The 22,758-nt window shown below is 43.7% G+C and overlaps 1 protein-coding gene across 1 annotated transcript; it reads right to left on the bottom strand.

Moving 5' to 3' along the window:
* Nucleotides 1-1,931: 1,931 nt before the first annotated feature.
* On the bottom strand, nt 1,932-18,287 carry LOC110534204 (uncharacterized). The gene is made up of 6 exons (XM_021618924.3): nt 16,058-18,287; nt 12,965-13,084; nt 9,930-10,082; nt 5,428-5,519; nt 5,121-5,241; nt 1,932-3,508 (listed from the first exon to the last, which is right to left on the bottom strand). Exons 1-6 carry the CDS (start codon nt 16,619-16,621, stop codon nt 3,158-3,160), a joined length of 1,401 nt encoding a protein of 466 aa, XP_021474599.2. The 5' UTR covers nt 16,622-18,287; the 3' UTR covers nt 1,932-3,157.
* Nucleotides 18,288-22,758: the final 4,471 nt, after the last annotated feature.

Here is a 22,758-nt window from a genome sequence, read left to right as displayed (position 1 = left end):
GTGCCCACTGGTGTAACTGCTTGCTAACTGTACACTGTACTGTATGTACAATGTACAGTTAGCAAGCAGTTTAGCAGTTACACCCAATGGACATGTACCTATATTGTAAACTTTCGTTCATAGGCTAGGTTGTAGCAACTTCATGATGGATATAGGGAACATTTTGAGTATCATGTAGTAGCCTAAACCTATCAATGTTACATTGAGCTGGGTGAATGGAATATGAATGACAGTCATCCAATATGCTGAAATAGAAATAAGGCCCTGCTAATAAAAAAATGATTGTCCTCCCTCATCTTAAATGGCTCCAACCGCCACTGATGTGTATACTATAAATAATTGGATAGGGGCTCATGAGATTAACATGGAGGGGGAAAACAGCGTCTCCAACAAACACATGCTGGACTGTGGTTGTCATGCCAAGCAGGTCTTGAGGTGGTGGCAACTCTAGCTTCCCCTTAAAAGAGACGAGACCCAAAGGTGCTCTCCTGAAACACTCCTCCATCGCTTTTCCGACCGTATGCCCCCCGTTTACCATGGTGAAACGATGGTGGCCATCAAATCAAATCAAATCAAATTTATTTATTTAGCCCTTCGTACATCAGCTGATATCTCAAAGTGCTGTACAGAAACCCAGCCTAAAACCCCAAACAGCAAGCAATGCAGGTGTAGAAGCCATCACATACTCCACATACTATGGAGTGTGTGCCCCTATAATTTAAATATTCACGACCCGCTGAAGTAGGTGCCATGTATTTTCTGCACAAGTAGGATCAACTCTCCCTCTTGGTGTTTGAGGTCACACTGACCATCTTCTCCTGCATTCTCTGTCGTTCCTCCATCTCCGCTCCAACATAAGACACAGCAACTATTCCTCCTCTTCATACGTGTCTCTTTATCATATGTTGCCATTTTGCAATGTTGTGTTGTTTGTATTGTATCATCCCTATCCTCTTCTTGTACAGATATTCAGAAATGTTCTGCTGAATTGTACATTGATCGTCTGTGCTGCCACCTACTCATTTGGATGCATATGCTACTCTCTGCTCTGCTCTGCTCCCCGAAGCGCAAGAAGTATGAATGCTCTGACTTCTGCAGAGGCCACATTGTAGTAAATGCTGTACAGCCACTGCAGACATCAGATTGACCAGGTAGAGCCTTTACGTGTGCAAGGACTGACATGACAACAGGACAACTGATGATGCATGACCCAATTTTGAAATGGCACCTTATGCATTCTACTATTGCAACATTCAAGAGTAAGTTGAAAGCCGGACTGGGTTCCTTAAAAAAGAAAATATATATTTTGGTTTTATTTGACCCCCCCCCCCGCACCTCCTTACTAACATTAGCTTCAGTAGCCTATCTAGCTAGCTAGCTAACATCATTAGCTAGCTTGGTTGATGCAATCATGCAGCCAACGGCTAATAATGTAAACTAACTGAATAAATGTGTTTGGCACAGGATAAAGAGGATGAAACAATCTTCTGTTGCTACCCAAGGCCAAGGGATACTGAAGTTACTGAAACTGTTAGTCAGCCAGCCAGTTTGTTAGTCCAGTAATGTATTATATATTATCCTATTTCCACTGCTGGTGATTATTGAAACATATTTGTGGAGCAAATTTCACTGACTTAAAAGTAAACCCCTAGAAATTATCCCACAGAGCAGTCTACTGAGACAATATAACACATTTGTCCAACAGAACAGTTGGATGGCTTATGCAGAAAAATAGAATTGATGGATTCTAGCACCACCATAGCTTTCACAAATACAGAGACAGTCAGCCATCATGGCGTCAGTCTTTTCGTGCACAGTGACACCTACTGATATGAACTGATAACGCAGGTTTGGTTAGAATTGAGTGCAATAGAATGAGTGACAGTCAATAACATCTACTTCATGAAAAGGGGAATATCATTTTCAATAAAAATGTTTAAAGTAGTTGATTTAATGATTGACAATATGGATTTTACAGGCAATCAGTTCCAACAGTGAGAAGCAGGGATCCAACCTCTGGTGGCCCAGATGGAGACCAGGACAATGACACAAGGTTAGTGGTTTTATGACTTACACATAAAAAAAAACATTGTTACAAATTCTACTGTGTATAATATTAAATGTAACCCTGCCTTGTTACAAATTATACTGTGTATAGTGCTAAATGTAACTCTGCCATACATAAAGGCTTCAGAATGAACAATAACAAGGTTTGTAGGAGTTTGAAAGGGTTTGATTCACCTTAGGCCAGGAGTGTTTCCAATTCACATGTCCTGACAAGAAAAACTCCAGCCCTATTCATAGCTTCCCTTTTCATCTGTTCTATCTATAATAATAATGTTTTATCATAGCCTACGAATAGGGCCCAGAGTTTTACCTGACCAGTGCCACACCACTTTTGAACCTGTGGTGCCACCTCTCAATTTCACCCTCTGGTTAGATACACAGTCACAAGCAGATTCATTCTCCAATCTCTTAGTCTGATTAAAGGGTCAATCCTTATTTGCTACAGCAACATACATTTTTGCATGTATTGATTGTTTAACGAGAGATCGGCTGGCGATAATCGGCTGGCGATAATCTAGTGGCCATCAGTGGTTGCAATTGGCCCTGTTTGTTTACATTTATGTTTACAAACATTGGAGTAAAACAAGCTTATATTTTGGGTTCTGATGGAGTATGACAGTTGAACTAAGCTCATTAGGCATTGATATGCATTTATATGTTATATTCTTCAAGAATCAATGGGTAGATATCATTCATTTCTAAGTCCAAAAATGTATGTTGCCCTAGCAACTAAGGATTGCCCCTTTAATCAGAGACACGTGTTACAGTCAACATGACTGCTTGTCATTACAATAGAAAATGTATGCCTAGAGTTGGAGGGAAAATCTCCAACCCAAATGTAGTATCCAGGCACCAATGGACAGAATTGTCTGGAAAATATTTTCCTAAAGCCAAACAGATCAGAGCGGTGCACAGTACTAGTAGATTGGATGAATGAATCTGCTTGTGACTCACTATCAGCTCAATGTATCTCTCCCAGTAAGAATCCACAGTTAGAAAGATTGATCAGTAGTTACCAGTAAATACAGTACATAGATATGAGTTGTATCCCTCCCTTAAATGCATATGATTTTGTGTATGATGTGTAAGTCTATAAGTCTATGGTATGAAACCCCTCCTCCAGTCTGCTGCCGCTCGACGACCGCGATGCCTGCAATGCCTGCTCTGCATCCTGGCCACTATGACGACCCACCTTCCCCCTTTTCAGCCTGTCCCTCCAGGTGACAGGGGTACATTGGGGGGTGGGAGAGGGGGAAGGGACGCGGGTACTAACGGGAACCTGTCCAGTGGTGTAGGTCAAGGGGGTAGAGGCTGGCCTCTGGAGGGGGGGTCTGTTGGTCCTCCTCAGCAGCCCCAGACGGGACGGCTTCCTCTGGGCTTGTTCTGCTGCCTGTTGTTGCTGGCTCCGGAGCTGTTGCTGGAGGATCATCTGGACATCGTCCTGATAAAGGGACATTTTTATTCATCTCATCATGGTATTCCAGTATTGTAATTGTATTTCTATTGTTCATCTTTTTTTGCCCAACGCTGCAACTTCTACCCCTTAAACACCAAACTTGGTACAACTTGGTATATATTCTGACTACTTGTGTTTTTAGTTTATTCTGACCTGGAATCAACTCTGTCCCCTAATTCATAACTGGTTATGATCATTGGAAAGAATAAGACCGCTGTTGCTAGATCAGTGGTCTACTGTCCCCAAGACGGTAATATAATATCATGTTCTATTGCACCACTAGAGGGAGCTGGTCTCTCACCAGATGGCCCCTGAGGCCCCAGGCTCTATTACTACAGTGTCATGCTAGGACACCAGCTGGTGATATGTACCGGCTGGATGCACTACACCGTGTAAATAATGTACGTGTATTTCATACCCATGCAGGACCGTGCACAGGGACAGGTGCTTTATCTTCAATGCTCTTGAATTCTTAAATGATAACTTCATAATATAATATTCATAATCATCTAACCTAGAGTCTAAACAACCTGTGTTGCTGCTGCCCTGACACATATGTGCAACTCCCGACTGAAGAAGGGATGGAGTAAAGTCGGAGGGTTGTTGACGTAGCCGTGTGTGTGTGTGTGTGTGTGTGTGTGTGTGTGTGTGTGTGTGTGTGTGTGTGTGTGTGTGTGTGTGTGTGTGTGTGTGTGTGTGTGTGTGTGTGTGTGTGTGTGTGTGTGTGTGTGTGTGTGTGTGTGTGTGTGTGTGTGTGTGTGTGTGTGTGTGTTGGGAAAGCTACTCTGAAAATATACCGTATTTACCAAGCTACCCATTAATTACGTCACACTAAAAGAAGTCAGATGTCAACAGAATGTGTCATTTAGCCTACTGAACTCAACAAGTGAGAAATAGGCACACAAAAGTTTTTTCAAGTGAGATGCCAAAAGAGAAAGGACATTCTTGCCTAGTTCACCCACATTTTTTTTTTAAATTTGCAAAAAAAAAGTTGTCTAGTTCCAGTATTTAGCTACACCACTACATGGCAAAAAAAGTTATTAACCACTGAAAACACTAATATTAGAATTATAAAATCGTATGAAATTACTTGTTGAACTAAATGTAGTTCACCACTCCCCAACACTGGTGTTAAACCATGGGTAATTTGCTATTTTCCCCTGATTACTGAGAGCTTGTTTTCCACAGTAACATGTTCGTACTGTATGTCTCAGACATATCCCTTTTTCCCTTCCCATAGACTGTGACTCTCTCTCTACTCTCTCTCTCTATATTCTCTCTCTGCTCACATTACTCAAGCACTCTTTCACCTTTTTCTTTCAACTATCTCTCTCATCTTTCCTCTTCACTCTACAGTATATCCACTGTATCTACAGAACGATATCCATAACTCCATCCCCTCTCTGGCTCTTCTGCTCTCTCCCTACCCTTCCTCCCCTCGTGCTTCTCCTCCCTCTCTCCCCTCCTTACTCATTCTTTCCCCTCTTCCCTCGTCCATCTCCCTCCCTCCCTCTCTCCCTCCATCTCTCTCAGTACCTTCTTCTCCCCCTCCCTCATCACTCTCTCTCTGTCTCTGTCTCTCTCTCTCTCTAAGTACCTTCCAGTCCTCTACTTCCAAAGCGAGCTCCAGTCTTTTCTGCACGGCCTCCAGCAGCTGGTTGTTAAGTAACATCATCTCTGTCTTACTGCGAAGAAGCTCCGCCTCCATGGCCTTCTTCCTGTTCAACAGGAAGTGGAAAAAAACCCATCAAAGTCTCATTCCTTTACTGGAACGATGCAGATCCCTCTTTTAGACGAGCAGTATTGACAACTCTCTTTGCCATGGTGTGTGCGTGCGTGCGTGTTAAGTGTGTGAGCCATGTGTGTCTGCATGCATGCACATTCGTGTGTATGTGTACACTCACTTCTCCAAGGCATCGTCTCTGTCCTGTAGTGCCTGTTGTAGAACAGCACTGCCATCCACATCATTTTCTCTACGATCCCCGGACTTGGAATCCTTGTTAAGCCAAAAGGAAAGAGTGGTAGGGAAAGAAAGGAAGTTTGTTTAATTGACATTCATACGGACATTGAGATAAAATTGTGTTTTTGCAGTGGAAGTCGGTGCCTTTTAAGACAATTGAGGACAATTTATTCATTTCTTGAGCATGGCCTTATTTCTATTACAGCAAATGTGATGACTGTCATTCATATTCCATTCACCCAGTTCAATATAACATTGATACTAACATTTTCCCTATGCCCATCATGAGGTTGCTACAACCTAGCCTATGAATAAAAGTTTACAACGTAGATACAAACAGGTCGAGAGAAACATTTGAAGTGACACATTCAGGACCACCTTGCACACTCTTGCCTGCATCTAGCTAGGGTGTAATCATTATTCCAACAGTTGCAAACGAGTAAAGGTGCAGCTATGTTTATCCCAGTTTCATTCTGTTTGCTTTTGTTAAAGAAACATTTTTTTCAACAGAATTGGCGAAATGAATACACCCCTGATCACACGTAAACACAGCTCACTTTCATAGGAGCCCCATTGTATTCATTCTTGCATCTATGAGCTCTACTCCTCTCACCTTTTCCCTTCATTTGTGGACTTCAATTGACAACACATCAGCTCTATCTGACCAGGCAAAAAAAACTTTCCAAGCCACATCATATCATAACCGCTACACACAGCCTACATCGTCGTTACCATATTAGCTAAAGTAACGTCATAGTCAACATGGATAATATAACCAACGTGTTAATAAACCCACTACAATCATGTAGTAACGTTACAGTCTATAGTCAGTAAGCAGTTTATGCAGTAACACTATCATGCCAAATAGTGTCCCCCGGCCAAATTGTGTCCCCCTCTGCGTCACAATAGAATTCGATAAGTTCAAGCTTCTGTTGCTAGGGCTGTTACTAGAACTTGAAACATTTTGACCGGATTACGTAATGAACCAAGAGTCCACTGCTATGCTGGTTGCTTGGCTCTATTTTACCTCGTAGTGGTCACGAAGGAAGGAGGATGCGGGCAGTTCTATTTCACTGCATAAATGCTCGCTCAGTCCGAACAAAATTATTAGGTCAGAATTGTTCTCCAAGGACGGTGTTTTTGACGGTGACGACCTGCTGCTTCAGAGGACCGAAACGACTGGAAAGAAAACACTTTGTTTACCATCTATTTGTCTTTATATACGCAAATATTGTTATATAGGAATAAATATTTTAAGCTGTTTTTAGATTGACGTTGCTAGCTACTGTACTTATATAACTCAGCCTGCCTAGTCAGCTAGCCAGCTACAGTAGCCAGCTAGCTAGCCAGACAGTTTTATTTAGCTAACATTAGCTAGCTAGCTTGCAAGCTACTGTAACTGTTATTGCAGCTTTCTGTTTGTATGTAGTTGCACTTCAATGGCATCCCTTGAGGAGATTTTATTTTATCTTTCCAACTAGGCAAAGTACTATGAATACAGCACTGATCTCAGCAAGAGGCGCAGCATGCAGAGAAATTCACAATTCAGGGTAACGTTAAGCAGTTAACTTCTATTAGATAACTGGACGGATTTCGTATGGACAACCATATTCCATCTAACGTTAACTAGTTGCTAGCTATACATATAGTTCAGTGGAGGCTGCTGAGGGGATGATGGCTCATAATAATGTCTGAAATGGAGTAAATGGAATGGTATCAAACATGTGGTTTCCATGTGGTTGATACCATTCTATTGACTCCATTCCAGCCATTATTATGAGCCGTTCTCCCCTTAGCAGCCTCCACTGATATAGTTATGTCTGTCATATTGAGGTGTCTAGCTATACGTTAAACCTGATCAATCAAATGAATAGGTGTAAGCAATTATGGTAATTCCAAATGCCCATGACTAGGTATCTTCGCTAGACAGACAATGGGGGGGAGAAAGAAAGGATGAAATAGGGAGAGAGAGGTGGAAAGAGAGTGGAAGACAGAGAGAAAGACAGCAGTGCAAATGTACTTAGACTTGAGTATTTCAACAACTCTTCTCTTCAAACTTGTTAGGCAATCACATGTACCTACGGGGGAAGGATGGCCAGCCACACAGGAGGGTGATTTTTGCTAAGGAGGAGAAGGAGGCCACTCTGACCGTGCTGACCGAGATGCATGGTGACCATTTCAGAGTGAAGCGCATGATTGCCAAAATCATGGGCAAGTGAAATAACCTTTTGTTTATCAATCATATTCTATTATATCAGAAATTATTATGATTTCAATGAATGTCATATCAGAGAGCACACAATGTTTCAATTTGTCACTTTTTGCTTAAAGGTCAGTACCCTGTCTAGCCTGCCAGAAGTTTGAGAGAGCAAAGACTGTGGTGCCGGAGTTGAAGCCCATCAAAGTTTTTTCACCATGGCACATGATGTCCTTTTTCATTACATCATCTACAGCTACTGTTGTTGTCATTATCTGCTAAGAAGGTTTTCTTGCTCTATCATACTGGGCACATAATATGTGAGATGCACAGACTAACTAAAAACACTAGCACTGCAAACACTCAGAACAAAGAGGGCAGCATTGCCTGGACTTTGCAGTCTCCCTCTTCAAGACCCCCTTCTGAGACTGGCTGCCTGTTGAGAACAAGTGACAGGCAGAACCTCCCACCCACACAGCAACCACCTCCTCTGCATTCCACACACCAGAATTTAGTATTTTAGTCTATCGTTGCCATGTGAGTGCACAACAAATCTGTGAAAATAAATTAATGACACAACTGTACCAAAAACGATGTAAGTTTATGTATTAAAATCTTAAATAATGCCAGGTTGGTTTTCACAGCTGTTTCACAAGGTGTTCATTATTGTAAATTGTAAGGTATCCTTTGGTGGTATTTATTTGTTCCACATTATTCATTGTTGTATCGTAGGACCTGCAAAAGTTACATATATATTCAACCACAAGGGTGTACTAATGAGCTATGCGATATATATATATATATATATATATTTTAATCATAATAGAGGATTACTGAAATTATATTATTTCAGTGTAGATAAGGGAAGGTTAAAATAAACATGACAGCCAGACAAGCCAGTGTATGAATCAAACAGATTTGCATATGGAGTGGAAATAAGCTGTTTTCCTGATGTGTAAAGTAAATAACTTTAATGTGTCACGCAGATTACACGTTGTCTTTGCCATTTCCGAAATGTAGCAATGTTTTAAGACATGGATTTCGTGTTATTATGTTAGGAAGGTGCCCAAAATATCGCGGAAATCAGCCTTGTTCGCATAGCGATGAGCGATGCATAGCGATGATGAAAAGAACGTATTTTACACTGTAATGATCTCCAAACGTCCAATCATTAGGTCATCACACCGTTGATATAGCAACGGACGATAATAGTTTATCGAATCCCATTGTCAATCAGAGGGGGGTTCCAGGCTTATTAACTAGAAAGCTGCATTTGTAAAACTGAAACAAAATGACTCTTTCTCTCGCTCTTACTTCTCCTTTATTTTTTAAGAAATGAATTTGTTCAAAACTGTTCAACTATTGTCTTTCTATCTCTTAGAGTCAACTACTCACCACATGTTATGCAATGCTGTCCTAGCTAGCTGTAGCTTATGCTTTCAGTACTACAGTATACTTATTATTTGATCCTTCGATTGGGTGGACAACATGTCAGTTCATGCTGCAAGAGCTCTCATACGTTTTGTTTTTAGATATATTCTTGTTGGTTAAGTGCTTGTAAGTAAGCATTTCAATGTAAGATCTACACACCTGTTGTATTCCAAATAAAATGTTACTTGATCGGTTGGAGGACATACTCTGGAAGATGTAATAATTACTGTGTAAGTCGATAGAAGAGGGTGAGAACCACGAGCCTTCATTGGTTTTGTATTGAAATCAATGTACCCAGAGGAGGAGCTAGCTGTCCTCCGGCTACACCATGGTTCTACCCTACAGAGTGCTGTTGAGGCTACTGTAGACCTTCATTGCAAAACAATGTGTTTTTATCAATTATTTGGAGACTTGAACATATTTAGTATAGCTTTATCTAAAAAAAGTTTTTCAATTTTTATGAAATTCCCTGAGGGGGACGGTCCTCCCCTTCCTCTGAGCAGCCACCACTGATTTCTTGATATCGATGGTTCTTCTGCCTAAATTGTTTGCTGATATATTCTGATGCGATTTAAACTCCCCTGGGAGGTATGACTGTATGAGTGCAAGACTGTGTCATAAGCCTGGGACACATTCACTAAGAACAAGTTGGAGGAAATATTTTGGAACCCAAAAACTTAAATACATTTTATTGTTTTGACAATCAGGTTGCAACTCCTCAAAATATAGTCTGAGCTCAACTGTACTGTGTGGCTGAGACTTGTGAGCTAGTTTAGACTCACCCTGTGCTGTGTGACTCAGTGCTAGTTAAGACTCACCTGTGCTGTGTGGTTCAATGCTAGTTTGCGTGCCACGTTCTGCAGCAGAACCAGTGCTGTATCCAGACTGTTCTCCTGAACAGAGGGTTCTACTGGGCTGGACTCTGTCAAAGGAAGCAACAACCTCAGAATGGAGTGAACCTCCTCTTTAACCTGCAGAGATAGGGGTAGCGAGGGAGGGGTTGGGGGTAGAGAGAGGGGGGAGAGAGAGAGAGGGGTCAGATAGAAAGATGTGTCGGCATTGAGTAATTGTCTCTGGCCCCCTCTCAGTTAAGGGGAGTGATGAGCTCTACAGCAGAGTCTCATAACTCAATCGCTGGTTGGAAACTTTTTTCTGCCCCTCCCAAAAGATAGCATTTGTAGATAATTGGCCTTCTTTCTGGGATTCACCCACAAACAGGACCAAGCCTGGCCTGTTGAGGAGTGACGGACTCCATTCTAGGTGGAGGGGTGCTCTCATCTTATCTATGAACTTATACAGCGCTCTAACTCGACTAGTTTCACAATGAGAGGATGCAGGCCAGGCAGCAGGCTGTCTGCCTCTTAGTGGAGTCTGCCACTAGTACAGTCAGTGTAGTCAGCTCAGCTATCCCCATTGAGACCGTGTCTCTGACTCGATCTAGGTTGGGCAAAACTAAACATGGTGGTGTTCGCTTTAGCAATCTCACTAGAATAAAGACCTCCTCCATTCCTGCCATTATTGAAAGATATTGTGATATCTCACATCTCAAAATAGGGCTACATTAATCTTAGATCCCTCACTTCCAAGGCAGCTAGTCAATGAACTAATCACTATTTATAATGTTGATGTAATTGGCCTGAATGAAACATGGCTTAAGCCTGATGAATATACTGTGCTAAATGAGGCCTCTCCTCCTGGTTACACTAATGTCCATATCCCCCACACATCTCGCAAAGGCGGAGGTGTTGCTAACATTTACTATAGCAAATTTAAATTTACAAAAAAAAAAGGTGTTTTTTTTGTCTTTTGAGCTTCTAGTCATGAAATCTATGCAGCCTACAGGCCTCCTGGGCCATATACAGCGTTCTTCGCTGAGTTCCCTGAATTCCTATCGGACCTTGTAGTCATGGCAGATAATATTCACATTTTTGGTGACTTTAATATTCACTTGGAAAAGTCCACAGACCCACTCCAAAAGGCTTTCAGAGCCATCACCAACATGTTTCTGGACCTACTCACTGCCACAGTCATACTCTGAACCTAGTTTTGTCCCATGGAATAAATGTGGTGGATCTTAATGTTTTTCCTCATAATCCTGAACTATCGGACCACCATTTTATTACTTTTCAATCGCAACAAATAATCTGCTCAGACCCCAACCAAGGATCATCAAAAGCCGTGCTATAAATGATTTTATGACCACTATTGTTTTCACTATATATTTTACCTCTTGGTGATGTTTTTTAAATTTGATTTCACCTTTTATTTAACCAGCTAGGCTAGTTGAGAACAAGTTCTCATTTACAACTGTGACCTGGCCAAGAATAAAGCAAAGCAGTTTGACACATACAACAACATAGAGTTACACATGGAATAAATAAACATACAGTCAATAATACAGTAGAAAAAGTCTATATGCAGTGTGTGCAAATGAGGTAAGATAAGGGAGGTCCATTTGCACACATTGTATATAGATTTTTCTATTGTGTTATTGACTGTATTTTTGTTTATCCCACTGTGTTGTTGTTTATTGTCACACTGCTTTGCTTCATCTTGGCCAGGTCGCCGTTGTAAATGACAACTTGTTCTCAACTGGCCTACCTGGTTAAATAAAGGTGAAATAAACAAAAAATCCCTAGGAGGGGTGTGTCACTTGAGTGGGTCGAGTCACTGACGTGATCTTCCTGTCCGGTTTGGCGCCTCCCCTTTGGTTGTGCTGTGGGTGAGGTCTTTGTGGGCTAGAAGTGGGTGGGGTTATATCCTGCCTGCTTGGCCCTGTCAAGGGATATCGTCGGACGGGGCCACAGTGTCTACCGACCCCTCCTGTCTCAGCCTCTAGTATTTATGCTGCTGTTTGTGTCGGGGGGCTAGGTTCAGTCTGATATGTCTGGATTATTTCTCCTGTCTTATCCAGAGTACTGTGTGAATTTAAGTATGCTCTCTCTAATTCTCTTTTTTTTCTTTCTTTCTCTCTCTCTCTCGGAGGGCCTGATCCCTAGGACCATGCCTCAGGACTACCTGGCCTGATGACTCCTTGCTGTCCCAAGTCCACCTGGTCGTGCTGCTGCTCCAGTTTCAACTGTTCTGCCTGCAGCAATGGAATCCTGACCTGTTCACCGGACGTGGTACCTTGTCCCAGACCTGCTGTTTTCCACTCTCTAGAGACAGCAGGAGCGGTAGAGATACTCTGAATGATCAGCTATGAAAAGCTGACATTTACTCCTAAGGTGCTGACCTGTTGCACCCTCTACAACCACTGTGATTATTATTATTTGACCCTGCTGGTCATCTATGAACATTTGAACATCTTGGCCATGTTCTGTTATAATCTCCACCCGGCACAGGCAGAAGAGGACTGGCCACCCCTCATAGCCTGGTTCCCTTTTCAGGTTTCTTCCTAGGTTCTGCCCTTTCTAGGTAGTTTTTCCTAGCCACTGTGCTTCTACACCTGCATTGCTTGCTGTTTGGGGTTTTAAGCTGGGTTTCTGTACAGCACTTTGTGACATCAGCTGATGTAAGAAGGGCTTTATAAATACATTTGATTGAAAGAGGGGAAGATAGTTCAACATACACACAGACTTCTAAAGGTGATGTGCTCCACAAACCAAAATGATTCATTCCTAGTGTGCAGTAAGACATACTCCTTTCCCATACAGTTATCAACATAATCAATTCAAGCCCTATTGTTGTGTGTGTCTTGTTGTTATTCAACCTCTATATATAACACTGTTTTTGTTTCTGTTTCAATGATTGTATGACCAGGCCTTATGCCTTTGAAATTACCTTTGAAACATCTTGTTCTGCTTGAATGCTCTGAAAGCTTGACTGTATCTGAAATGTGTGTGCACGTTACCTTCGCTCTGTGTTGACTCCATCCCGGTCCCTCTCTGTTCTCCTGTAGTTTATCCACCTGAGCCTTCAGCTTCAGACTGCGCCTCCGAGATAGCTCCACCTCCCGACGCACCTCCTTCAACTAAACACACAGAAGCACATATGTAAAGAAGCACGTTAATCAACTTCCTACAAGAATTTCACTTTTCACTTCAACTAGACATACACAGACACAGTGTTACATGCAAACACACAGACATATGCACAAACCACCTCCCGAGACACTACCTTTAACGATGCACACAGACACACACATGTACACAACCTTTCTCTTAAAAAAACTTGGACACAGTGGTAAAAAGAAACCCTGCTAATCCAGATTCCTGAGTGAAATATCAGAGATTGAGAAATCGTGTTGTACTGGATAGGCGTATAACAGCTCATCACACACACACACACACACACACACACACACACACACACACACACACACACACACACACACACACACACACACACACACACACACACACACACACACACACACACACACACACACACACACACACACACACACACACACACACACACACACACACACACACACATTTGCATACAAACATACAGATGGACATGGACATACACATGGACACACTCCTTCCAGGGTTTTTCTTAATTTTTACTATGTTCTACATTGTATAATAATAGTAAAGACATCGAAACTATGAAATAACACATATGGAATCATGTAGTAACTAAAAAAGTGTTAAGCAAATCAAAATATATTTTACATTTGAGATTCTTCAAATAGCCACCCTTTGCCTTAATGACAGCTTTGCACACTCTCGGCATTCTCTCAACCAGCTTCATGAGGTTGCCACTTGGAATGCATTTCAATTAACAGGTCTGCCTTGTTAAAAGTTAATTTGTGGAATTTCTTTCCTTCTTAATGCGTTTGACCCAATCAGTTGTGTTTTGACAAGGTAGGGGTGGTATACAGAAGATAGCCTTATTTGGTATATGATTAAGGCCATATTACGGCAAGAACAGCTCAAATAAGCAAAGAGAAATTATATATCATTACTTCAAGACATGAAGGTCAGTCAATGCGGAAAACTTGGAAAGTTTCTTCAAGTGCAGAGGCAAGAACCATCAAGCGCTATGATGAAAATGGCTCTCATAAGAACCGCCACAGGAAAGGTAGACCCAGAGTTACCTCTGCTGCAGTTCATTAGAGTTTCCAGCCTTACAAATTGCAGCCCAAATAAATGCTTCACAGATCTCAACATCAACTGTTCAGAGGAGACTGCATGAATCAGGCCGACATGGCTGGATTGCTGCAAAGAAACCACTACTGAAGGACAGCAATAAGAAGAATAAACTTGAATGGTTTCAAGAAACACAAGCAATGGACATTCGACTGGTGGAAATTTGTCCCTTGATCTGATGAGTCCAAATCTGAGATTTTTGGTTCCAACCGTCATGTCTTTGTGAGACTCGGAGTAGATGAACGGATTATCTCCGGATGTGTGGTTCCCAACGTGAAGCATGGAGGAGGAGGTGTGATGGTGTGGGGGTGCTTTGCTGGTGACACTGTCTGTGATTTATTTAGAATTCAAGGAACAATTAACCAGCATGGTTACCAAAGGATTCTGCATGGATACACCATCCCATCTGGTTTGTGCTTAGTGGGACTATCATTCATTTTTTTCAGCAGGACAATGACCTAACTCACCTACAGGCTGCGTAAGGGCTATTTGTCCAAGAAGAAGAGTGATGGAGTGCTGCATCAGATGACCTGGCCTCCACAATCACCCAACCTCAACCCAATTAAGATGGTTTGGGATGATTTGGACCGCAGAGTGAAGGAAAAGCAGCCAACAGGTGCACAGCATATGTGGAAACTCTTTCAAGACAGTTGGAAAAGCATTCCTCATGAAGCTGGTTGAGAGAATGCCAAGAGTGTGATTTGTTTTACTTTCTTGGTTACTCCATGATTCCATGTCTTTTTTCATAGTTTTGATGTCTTCACTATTATTCAACAATGTATTATTTATTTTTTAACCCTTGAATGAGTAGATGTGTCTAAACTTTTGATTGGTACTGTATATGTACATGCACACACACAAGGGGCCTCACTCCTGACGGGTTGCATCACTGCCTGGTATGGTAACTGCTCCGACTGGAAGGCACGACAGAGGGTAGTGCGTATGGCCCAGTACATTACTGGGGCCAAGTTACCTACCATTCAGGACCTCTATACCAGACGGTGTCAGAGGAGGGCCCTGAATATTGTCAAAGACTCCAGCCACCCTAGTCATAGACCGTTCCCTCAGCTACCACATGGCAAGCGGAACCGGAGCGCCAAGTCTAGGTCCAAGAGGCTTCTAAACAGCTTCTACCCCCAAGCCATAAGACTCCTGAACATCTAATCAAATGGCTACCCAGACTGTTTGCATTGCCCCCCCCCTCCCTCGTTTACGCTGCTGCTACTTTCTGTTATTATCTATGCATAGTCACTTTAATAACTCTACCTACATGTACATATTACTACAATTACCTCCACTAAACGGTGCCCCTGCACATTGACTCTGCACCGGTACACCCTGTATATAGCCTCGCTATTGTTATTTTACTGCTGCTCTTATTTTGGGGGGGTATTTTTCTTAACTGCATTGTTGGTTACGGGCTTGTAAGTAAGCATTTCACTACACCTGTTGTATTCGGCGCATGTGACTAATATTTTGATTTGATTTGGATTTGATAAGGGCTCAAAGAGAGACAACAATATTCCCACATATCTCCTTTAGCAACCATACACAGCCACAAATCAAACCTGTCTCCATGAGCTGATAGCATTATATAGCACCGTATCACACAGTATTGCATGCTAGTAGTGAACGAGGTGCATTGTGTTCTAGTGCAAGATATGTCCTGGTGCAAGATATTTTAATTATATTATTTTAAATTTTATTTTATATTATTTTAAATAACATTTACTGCATCGAATGACATTGAATGCACATTTCTGGCCTCACAGCACACACAAACATAATCTCTCATTTTTGTTCTCTTGCTCACTCTCTCTCTTTCTCTCTCTCTCTCTCTCTCTCACCGTGTCTGAGACTGGCCCTAGTGTCCTGCGTCTGTTGAGCGGTCGTCCACTCCTGATGAGGTCGGGTAACATTCCATCTATGTAGCTCCGTCTGGACGTGCTCCTATCTTCACTGACTGCATCAGAACCGTCTCCGTCTCCCTCAATGACCACGGTCAAACCATCTGGACCGTCACTCGCTACGGTCAAACTGTCCCTGACCACGGCCAGCTCACCAGACCCATCAGGACCAGCATCTTCTACTGTCAGGAACAGCATTGAACAATCATTGATCATAGGCATGGCCAACGGTTCAGGACCGATGTCCCCCTCTTCAGTCAGGGAAATCAACCCTTCTGTTACCACATCCTCCTGCTCTGGTTTGGTAGTGGTCGAGCTTGAGTCGTCCTGTGTTTGTGATACATCCCTCAGTATTGTAGACCGTGTGGTTGAACCACCCCTGACTGTGCCAGGCCGCTGTGATCCATCTTCCAGTGTGTCCAGGGAGTAGCAGAGGCGTTCCATGGCAGTGAACTGTGGTCTCAGTCTCTTGTTTAGGACGGAGAAAGCTATTGGATCTCCCATGGTCTAACACAGGGGTCACCACCACCAAAACAGCAAACCAACAAGAGAGGAGAGTTATAGAGACAGAATGGAAGAGGAGCTCACAATCTCACTCGGACATCAAAAACGGACTGCCAGTGAGAAGAGGATATGACAGAGTGAGAAAAAGAAGAAGAGAGAAAAAGACAGAATGTCTAACAACTTGTTTTTCCTGAACACTGAGGGACATGAATAGGACAAAAACATCTTATGTGTGATGATGTAATTGTGTGATGTCAGAAAAGGCTGCACCCTCACCCTACTTTCCTTCAACTTCTGCTTCTATTGCTACAGTGAAGGTGTAGCCTGGATACGGATATGTCAACATGTCAGGGCTTGAGGGAAGTGGCCCTTTGATTACTTAACACAATCAGACACAGATTACAGGCATCAAGTACAACATCTACTTGTTTATACTGCCCTATTGTCATATAGCAACGTTGTGCTATACAGATACCCATTGCAGAGGGAGGAGAAGAAAGTGTGTGTGTGAGAGAGAAGAGTAAAGGGAGGGGTAGGTACAGAAATAACAAAAGAGGGGGACAGCGAAAGAGAGTGAAAAACATTAGGGAGTGGATTGGAGATAAAATCAGTCTCAGATAAAAATCTGTTTCAGTACAGACTGACTTTCTTTGGACATCGTAAAATGTGTTGAAAGAAGAAGAATAAGGAGAAGTGCAAACCATGACTACATCATTTCCTTAATGTGTGTCCAACTAGGAATGCAGAACCACCACTTTCTCACTGATACTCCTGATAAATAATACATTTGACACAGTGGAAGGAGGCAAAGAATGTGGGATCTGTTTAGCCCCTGTAGAAGAATGCCCAGTGTGTATACAGCAATGCTCTGTGACATTATTCTCATTTGTTCTGTCCCAGTAACCCCCTCTGTCTCACAATGAAACCAGAAAGCCCCTCAGCAGCCATTCCCTCCACAGAGAGTAAACAAGATTGATTTTATTTAACCTTTATTTTATCAGGGAGTCATACTGAGACCAAGGTCTCTTACAGATGAGCGCTGAATTACATAAATGACAGAAAATACACACATCAAAATATAAATATTAAATGCAAGCAGAAAGAAAAACACGGTCATAAAAAACAAACACACTCATCAGTAATAAAGTCCTCAGTCAGTTTTCTGAAAAGCCCTAGAGGCACCAGAACATCAAATGTAAGATTTTTTTTGAAGATTGTTCCACAAATAAGGTGCGAGACAACTTAAAGCCGATTTACCTAACTCAGTAGATACCAGGGGAATTCCCAGAGTTAACCCTCCCTGAGACTGGGTGTGGTAACTCGTATGTCTAAAGTTTAGTATTGATGTTAGGTGCAGTGAGAATGTTGCACATAGTCAATTGAAATCATCTCAAAAGGAGCTGCAGCCCGTACATGTTGCATCGGGCCCTAGTTATTACACTGGGTTTATTTTGTTTGATACACTTACACACTTTAGTGATAAAGTATTCAATGTCATGTTGCATGCGCGGCCAATAAAAGCTTTCTAGTTCCGTACTCTTTCTGTTCCTAGATGGGCCATTTCAGTGTGTAAGTACTTGTGAATTAGTGTTCTGTACGGTCTTGGTACCACAATTTGTGTCCATTTTGCTGTTTTCCTTATAATAATAATAATCCCTCTGGTGAGACTTCACATGACTCTTGATGACATTCTGTTGGTTTTGGCTTAGTCCTGCCCCCCCCCCCCCCCCCACCTTGACAGCTTCTCTTGCACTGATGGCCTTAGCGTGACCGCAGATATCCCAGTTACACAATCATGCTGTTGTTGCTTTTACCGTCTCAGGTGATTGTTTCTCGGTGCATTCTTTCATGTAATGTTCAGCATGCAAAGGAGAACGTGACAGAAACTCTGCGTCAGTGTTCACCTTTCTAGGACGATACTTCAGTGTAAGATTGAAGTCAGACATCTCCGCCACCCAGAGATTACCGGTGGCATTCAGTCTTGCTGTAGTTGGCACGTATGTCAAGGGGTTATTATCACTGTACACTGTCACAGAGGGAGCATAAAAGAGATCATCTCGGAACCGCTCAGTCACTGCCCATTTGAGGGCCAAGAATTCCAGTTTCCCCGAGTGCAGGTGATAGTATCTCTCTGCTTGTGTCAGTATGAGGAGACATATCCAATGACTCTCAGTTGCCACTTTTTCGTTGGTATAACACACCTCCCAATCCCTCTTCAGAGGCATCAACATGCAGGATAAAATGGTCCTATAAATCTGGGTAAGCAAGCACAGGTGGATTAGTCAACACACTCTAATGCTCTCTGGTGAGCATCATCCCATATAACTTTCTGGTGGGGTGGAGCCTATCCCAACTGCATAGCTATCTTGGTCCTTCTCTTCCCAGATGCTGAAGTTCTGTACATAATCCCTGTAGTACCCCAGAAACCCCAGTTGGTCCCCCAGCTCTCTCACATTTGTTGGTGGCCTGTTTACCAGATCTTGCATGACTACAATTTATTTAAGATCCATTCTGTAACCCTCAAAATAAATTATTTATCAGAAATAACTGACCTCATTCTTGAATAGGTCACACTTATCAGCCGTGAGTTTAATACCCCATTTATTTAGCTACCTGAGTACCTGACGGATATCGCCCACCGCTCCCGAGTATACTACTCACCAATGTCCAGTCTCTTGACCGTCCCGGGAAGCTCTGGACCGTTGACCGTTACTGAAAGCTCCGGGCCGATGACCGTCACAGAAGGCTCCGGACCATTCACCCTCGCTGGAGGTTCCGGACTGTTATATATATATATTTATTTATTTTTACCCCCCTTTTTACCCCCCTTTTTTCTCCCCAATTTCGTGTTATCCAATTATTTTTAGTAGCTACTATCTTGTCTCATCGCTACAACTCCCGTACGGGCTCGGGAGAGACGAAGGTTGAAAGTCATGCGTCCTCCGATACACAACCCAACCAAGCCGCACTGCTTCTTAACACAGCGCGCATCCATCCCGGAAGCCAGCCGCACCAATGTGTCGGAGGAAACACCGTGTGCCGGAAGCTCTGGACTGTGAACCGTCGCCAGAGGCCTAGTGCGTGGAGCCAGCACAGGTTGCACCGGATTGATGACACGCTCCTCACGTCGAGTGCGTGGAGCCGGCACAGGACGCTCTGGGCTGGGGAGGCGCACTGGGGGACTAGTGCGTGGAGCTGGTACAGGTTTCACCGGACTGATGACACACACTTCAGGGCGAGTGCGGGGAGCTGGCACAAGACGTACCGGGCTGGGGAGGTGCACTGGAGGCCAGATGCGTGAAGCCGGCACAGACTTCACCAGACTGCTGACTGGCTCTTCAGGTCGAATGTTGAGCAGAACACACTTGACCAACATCTCTCTCCTCTCTCTCTCCCCCAACTTCTCCATCACCTCCCTGACGGACTCTGGCTCTTCCCTCTACTCAGTCGCCAGCTCCATGTGCCCCCCCCCAAAAAATGATTGGGGTTTCTTTGGCAGCTGACTGAAAATACGCTCTTCAGCAAGCCTGCGCTGCAGCATACTCCTTGCTAACCCCTCTCTCCGGTATCCTTCCTCACAGTGTTCCATCGACTCCCAGGCGGGCTCTGGCACTCCCCTCGACTCGACCAACCACCCCTCGTGCCTCCCCCCCCCCAAAAAAAAACATCTTGGGGTTTCTGTGGCCGCGGTCCCTGACATCGTCACTGCCCCCCTATGCTCCTTGGCGACTCCCCCCAAGGAAGGGTCTCGTGTCCTCCCATTATCTCTTCCCGGGTCCAACTCACTTTATCCTCCACCGCACGCTGCTTGGTCCTTTCTTGGTGGAATATTCTGTCACGTTCGTGATAAGAGACGGACCAAGGCGCAGCGTGTGTTGAGTTCCACATCTTTTAATAAAGTGAAACTTCTTCAAAAAACAATAAAAAAACAATGAATACTTGAAAGTAGTGGTGCCACATGCACATACACAAAACAATGTCCCACAAACACAGGTGGGAAAAATTGATCCCCAATTAGAGGCAACGATTACCAGCTGCCTCTAATTGGGAACCATACAAAACACCAACATAGAAATATTGAACTAGAACACCCCCTAGTCACGCCCTGTACTACAACACCATAGAGAACCAAGGGCTCTCTATTGTCAGGGCATGACAATCACATATCCTAAGGCTGCATTTATTGTAGCTGGGGAATTTAACAAGGCTAATCTGAAAACAAGGCTCCCTAAATTTTATCAGCATATCGATGCGCGACCCGGGCTGGCAAAATTCTGGATCATTGTTACTCTAACTTCCGCGACGCATACAAATCCCTCCCTCGCCCTCCTTTTGGCAAATCTGACCACGACTCCATTTTGTTACTCCCAGCCTATAGACAGCCTATAGACACAGCAAACACCCGTGCTCAGGTCTGTTCAACGCTGGTCTGACCAATCTGATTCCACGCTTCAAGATTGCTTTGTTCACGTGGACTGGGATATGTTCCGGATAGCGTCGAACAACAACATTGATGTATATGCTGATTCGGTGAGCGAGTTTATTAGCAAGTGCATCGATGATGTTTTACCCACGGCGACTATTAAAACCTTCCCCAACCAGAAACCGTGGATTGTTGGCAGCATTCGAGCAAAACTGAAAGTGCGAACCACTGCTTTTAATCAGGGCAAGGCGACCGGAAACACGACCGAATACAAACAGTGTAGCTATTACCTCCGCAAGGCAATCAAACAAGCTAAGTGTCAGTATAGAGACAAAGTAGAGTCGCAATTCAACGGCTCAGTCACAAGAGGTATGTGGCAGGGTCTACAGTCAATCATGGACTACAAAAAGAAAGCCAGTCCCGTCGAGGACCCCAATGTCTTGCTTCCAGACAAACTAAACAACTTCTTTGCTCGCTTTGAGGACAATACAGTGCCACCGACACGGCCCGCTACCAAACGACATTGCCCGCTACCATCCCAGATGGCATCCCTAGCTCATCCTTAGCTAGTGTGCGCAGACCAGCTGGCTGGTGTGTTTATGGAAATATTCAACCAATCCCTATCCCAGTCTGCTGTTCCCACATGCTTGTTCCTGTTCCCAAGAAAGCTAAGGTAACTGAGCTAAACGACTACCGCCCTGTAGCACTAACTTCCATCATCATGAAGTGCTTTGAGAGACTAATCAAGGATCATATCACCTCCACCCTACCTGACACCCTAGACCCACTCCAATTTGCTTACCACCCCAATGGGTCCACAGACAACGCAATCACAATCACACTGCCCTAACCCATCTGGACAAGAGGAATACCTATGTAAGAATGCTGTTCATCGACTACAGCTCAGCATTTAACACCATAGTACACTCCAACCTCATCACTAAGCTCGAGACCCTGGGTCTCGACCCCGCTCTGTGCAACTGGGTCCTGGACTTTCTGACCGGACGCCCCCAGGTGGTGAGGGTAAGAAACAACATCTCCACCCCGCTGATCCTCAACACTGGGGCCCCACAGGGGTGCGTTCTCAGTCCTCTCCTGTTCTCCCTGTTCACGCATGACTGCGTGGCCATGGACGCCTCTAACTCAATCATCAAGTTTGCAGATGAAACTACAGTGGTAGGCTTGATTACCAACAACGACGAGATGGCCTACAGGGAGGAGGTGAGGGCGTGTGCTGTCAGGAAAATAACCTCACACTGAGCGTCAACAAAACAAAGAAGATGATCGTGGGCTTCAGGAAACAGCAGAGGAAGCACCCCCCTATCCACATCGAGGAGACAGTAGTAGAGAAGGTGGAAAGTTTTCAGTTCCTTGGCATACACATCACGGACAAACTGAAATGGTCCACCCACACAGACTGCGTGGTGAAGAAGGCACAACGTCGCCTTTTCAAACTCAGGAGGTTGAAGAAATTTGGCTTGTCACCAAAAACACTCACAAACTTTTACAGATGCATAATCGAGAGCATCCTGTCGGGCTGTATCACCGGCGGGTACGGCAACGGCTCCGCCCACAACCGTAAGGATCTCCAGAGGGTAGTGAGGTCTGCACAACGCATCATCACCGCAAACTACCTGCCCTCCAGGACACCTACACCACCCGATGTCACAGGAAGGCCAAAAAGATCGTCCAGGACAACAACCACCCGAGCCAT

This window comes from Oncorhynchus mykiss, chromosome 10 (assembly GCF_057628025.1).
Source record: "Oncorhynchus mykiss isolate SJ-2025 chromosome 10, ASM5762802v1, whole genome shotgun sequence".
NCBI classification, from domain to species: domain Eukaryota; kingdom Metazoa; phylum Chordata; class Actinopteri; order Salmoniformes; family Salmonidae; genus Oncorhynchus; species Oncorhynchus mykiss.
This window is presented reverse-complemented; position numbering and strand designations above follow the sequence as displayed.

Excerpts from the sequence above, each read along its gene's own strand:
- LOC110534204 (XM_021618924.3), bottom strand. The coding sequence starts at position 16,621 with ATGGGAGATCCAATAGCTTTCTCCGTCCTAAACAAGAGACTGAGACCA. Across the intron at positions 5,242-5,427 it reads AGAGACGATGCCTTGGAGAA|GAAGAAGGCCATGGAGGCGG; the intron begins GTGAGTGTACAC and ends CCTGTTGAACAG. Across the intron at positions 3,509-5,120 it reads TGGAAGTAGAGGACTGGAAG|GACGATGTCCAGATGATCCT; the intron begins GTACTTAGAGAG and ends TCCCTTTATCAG.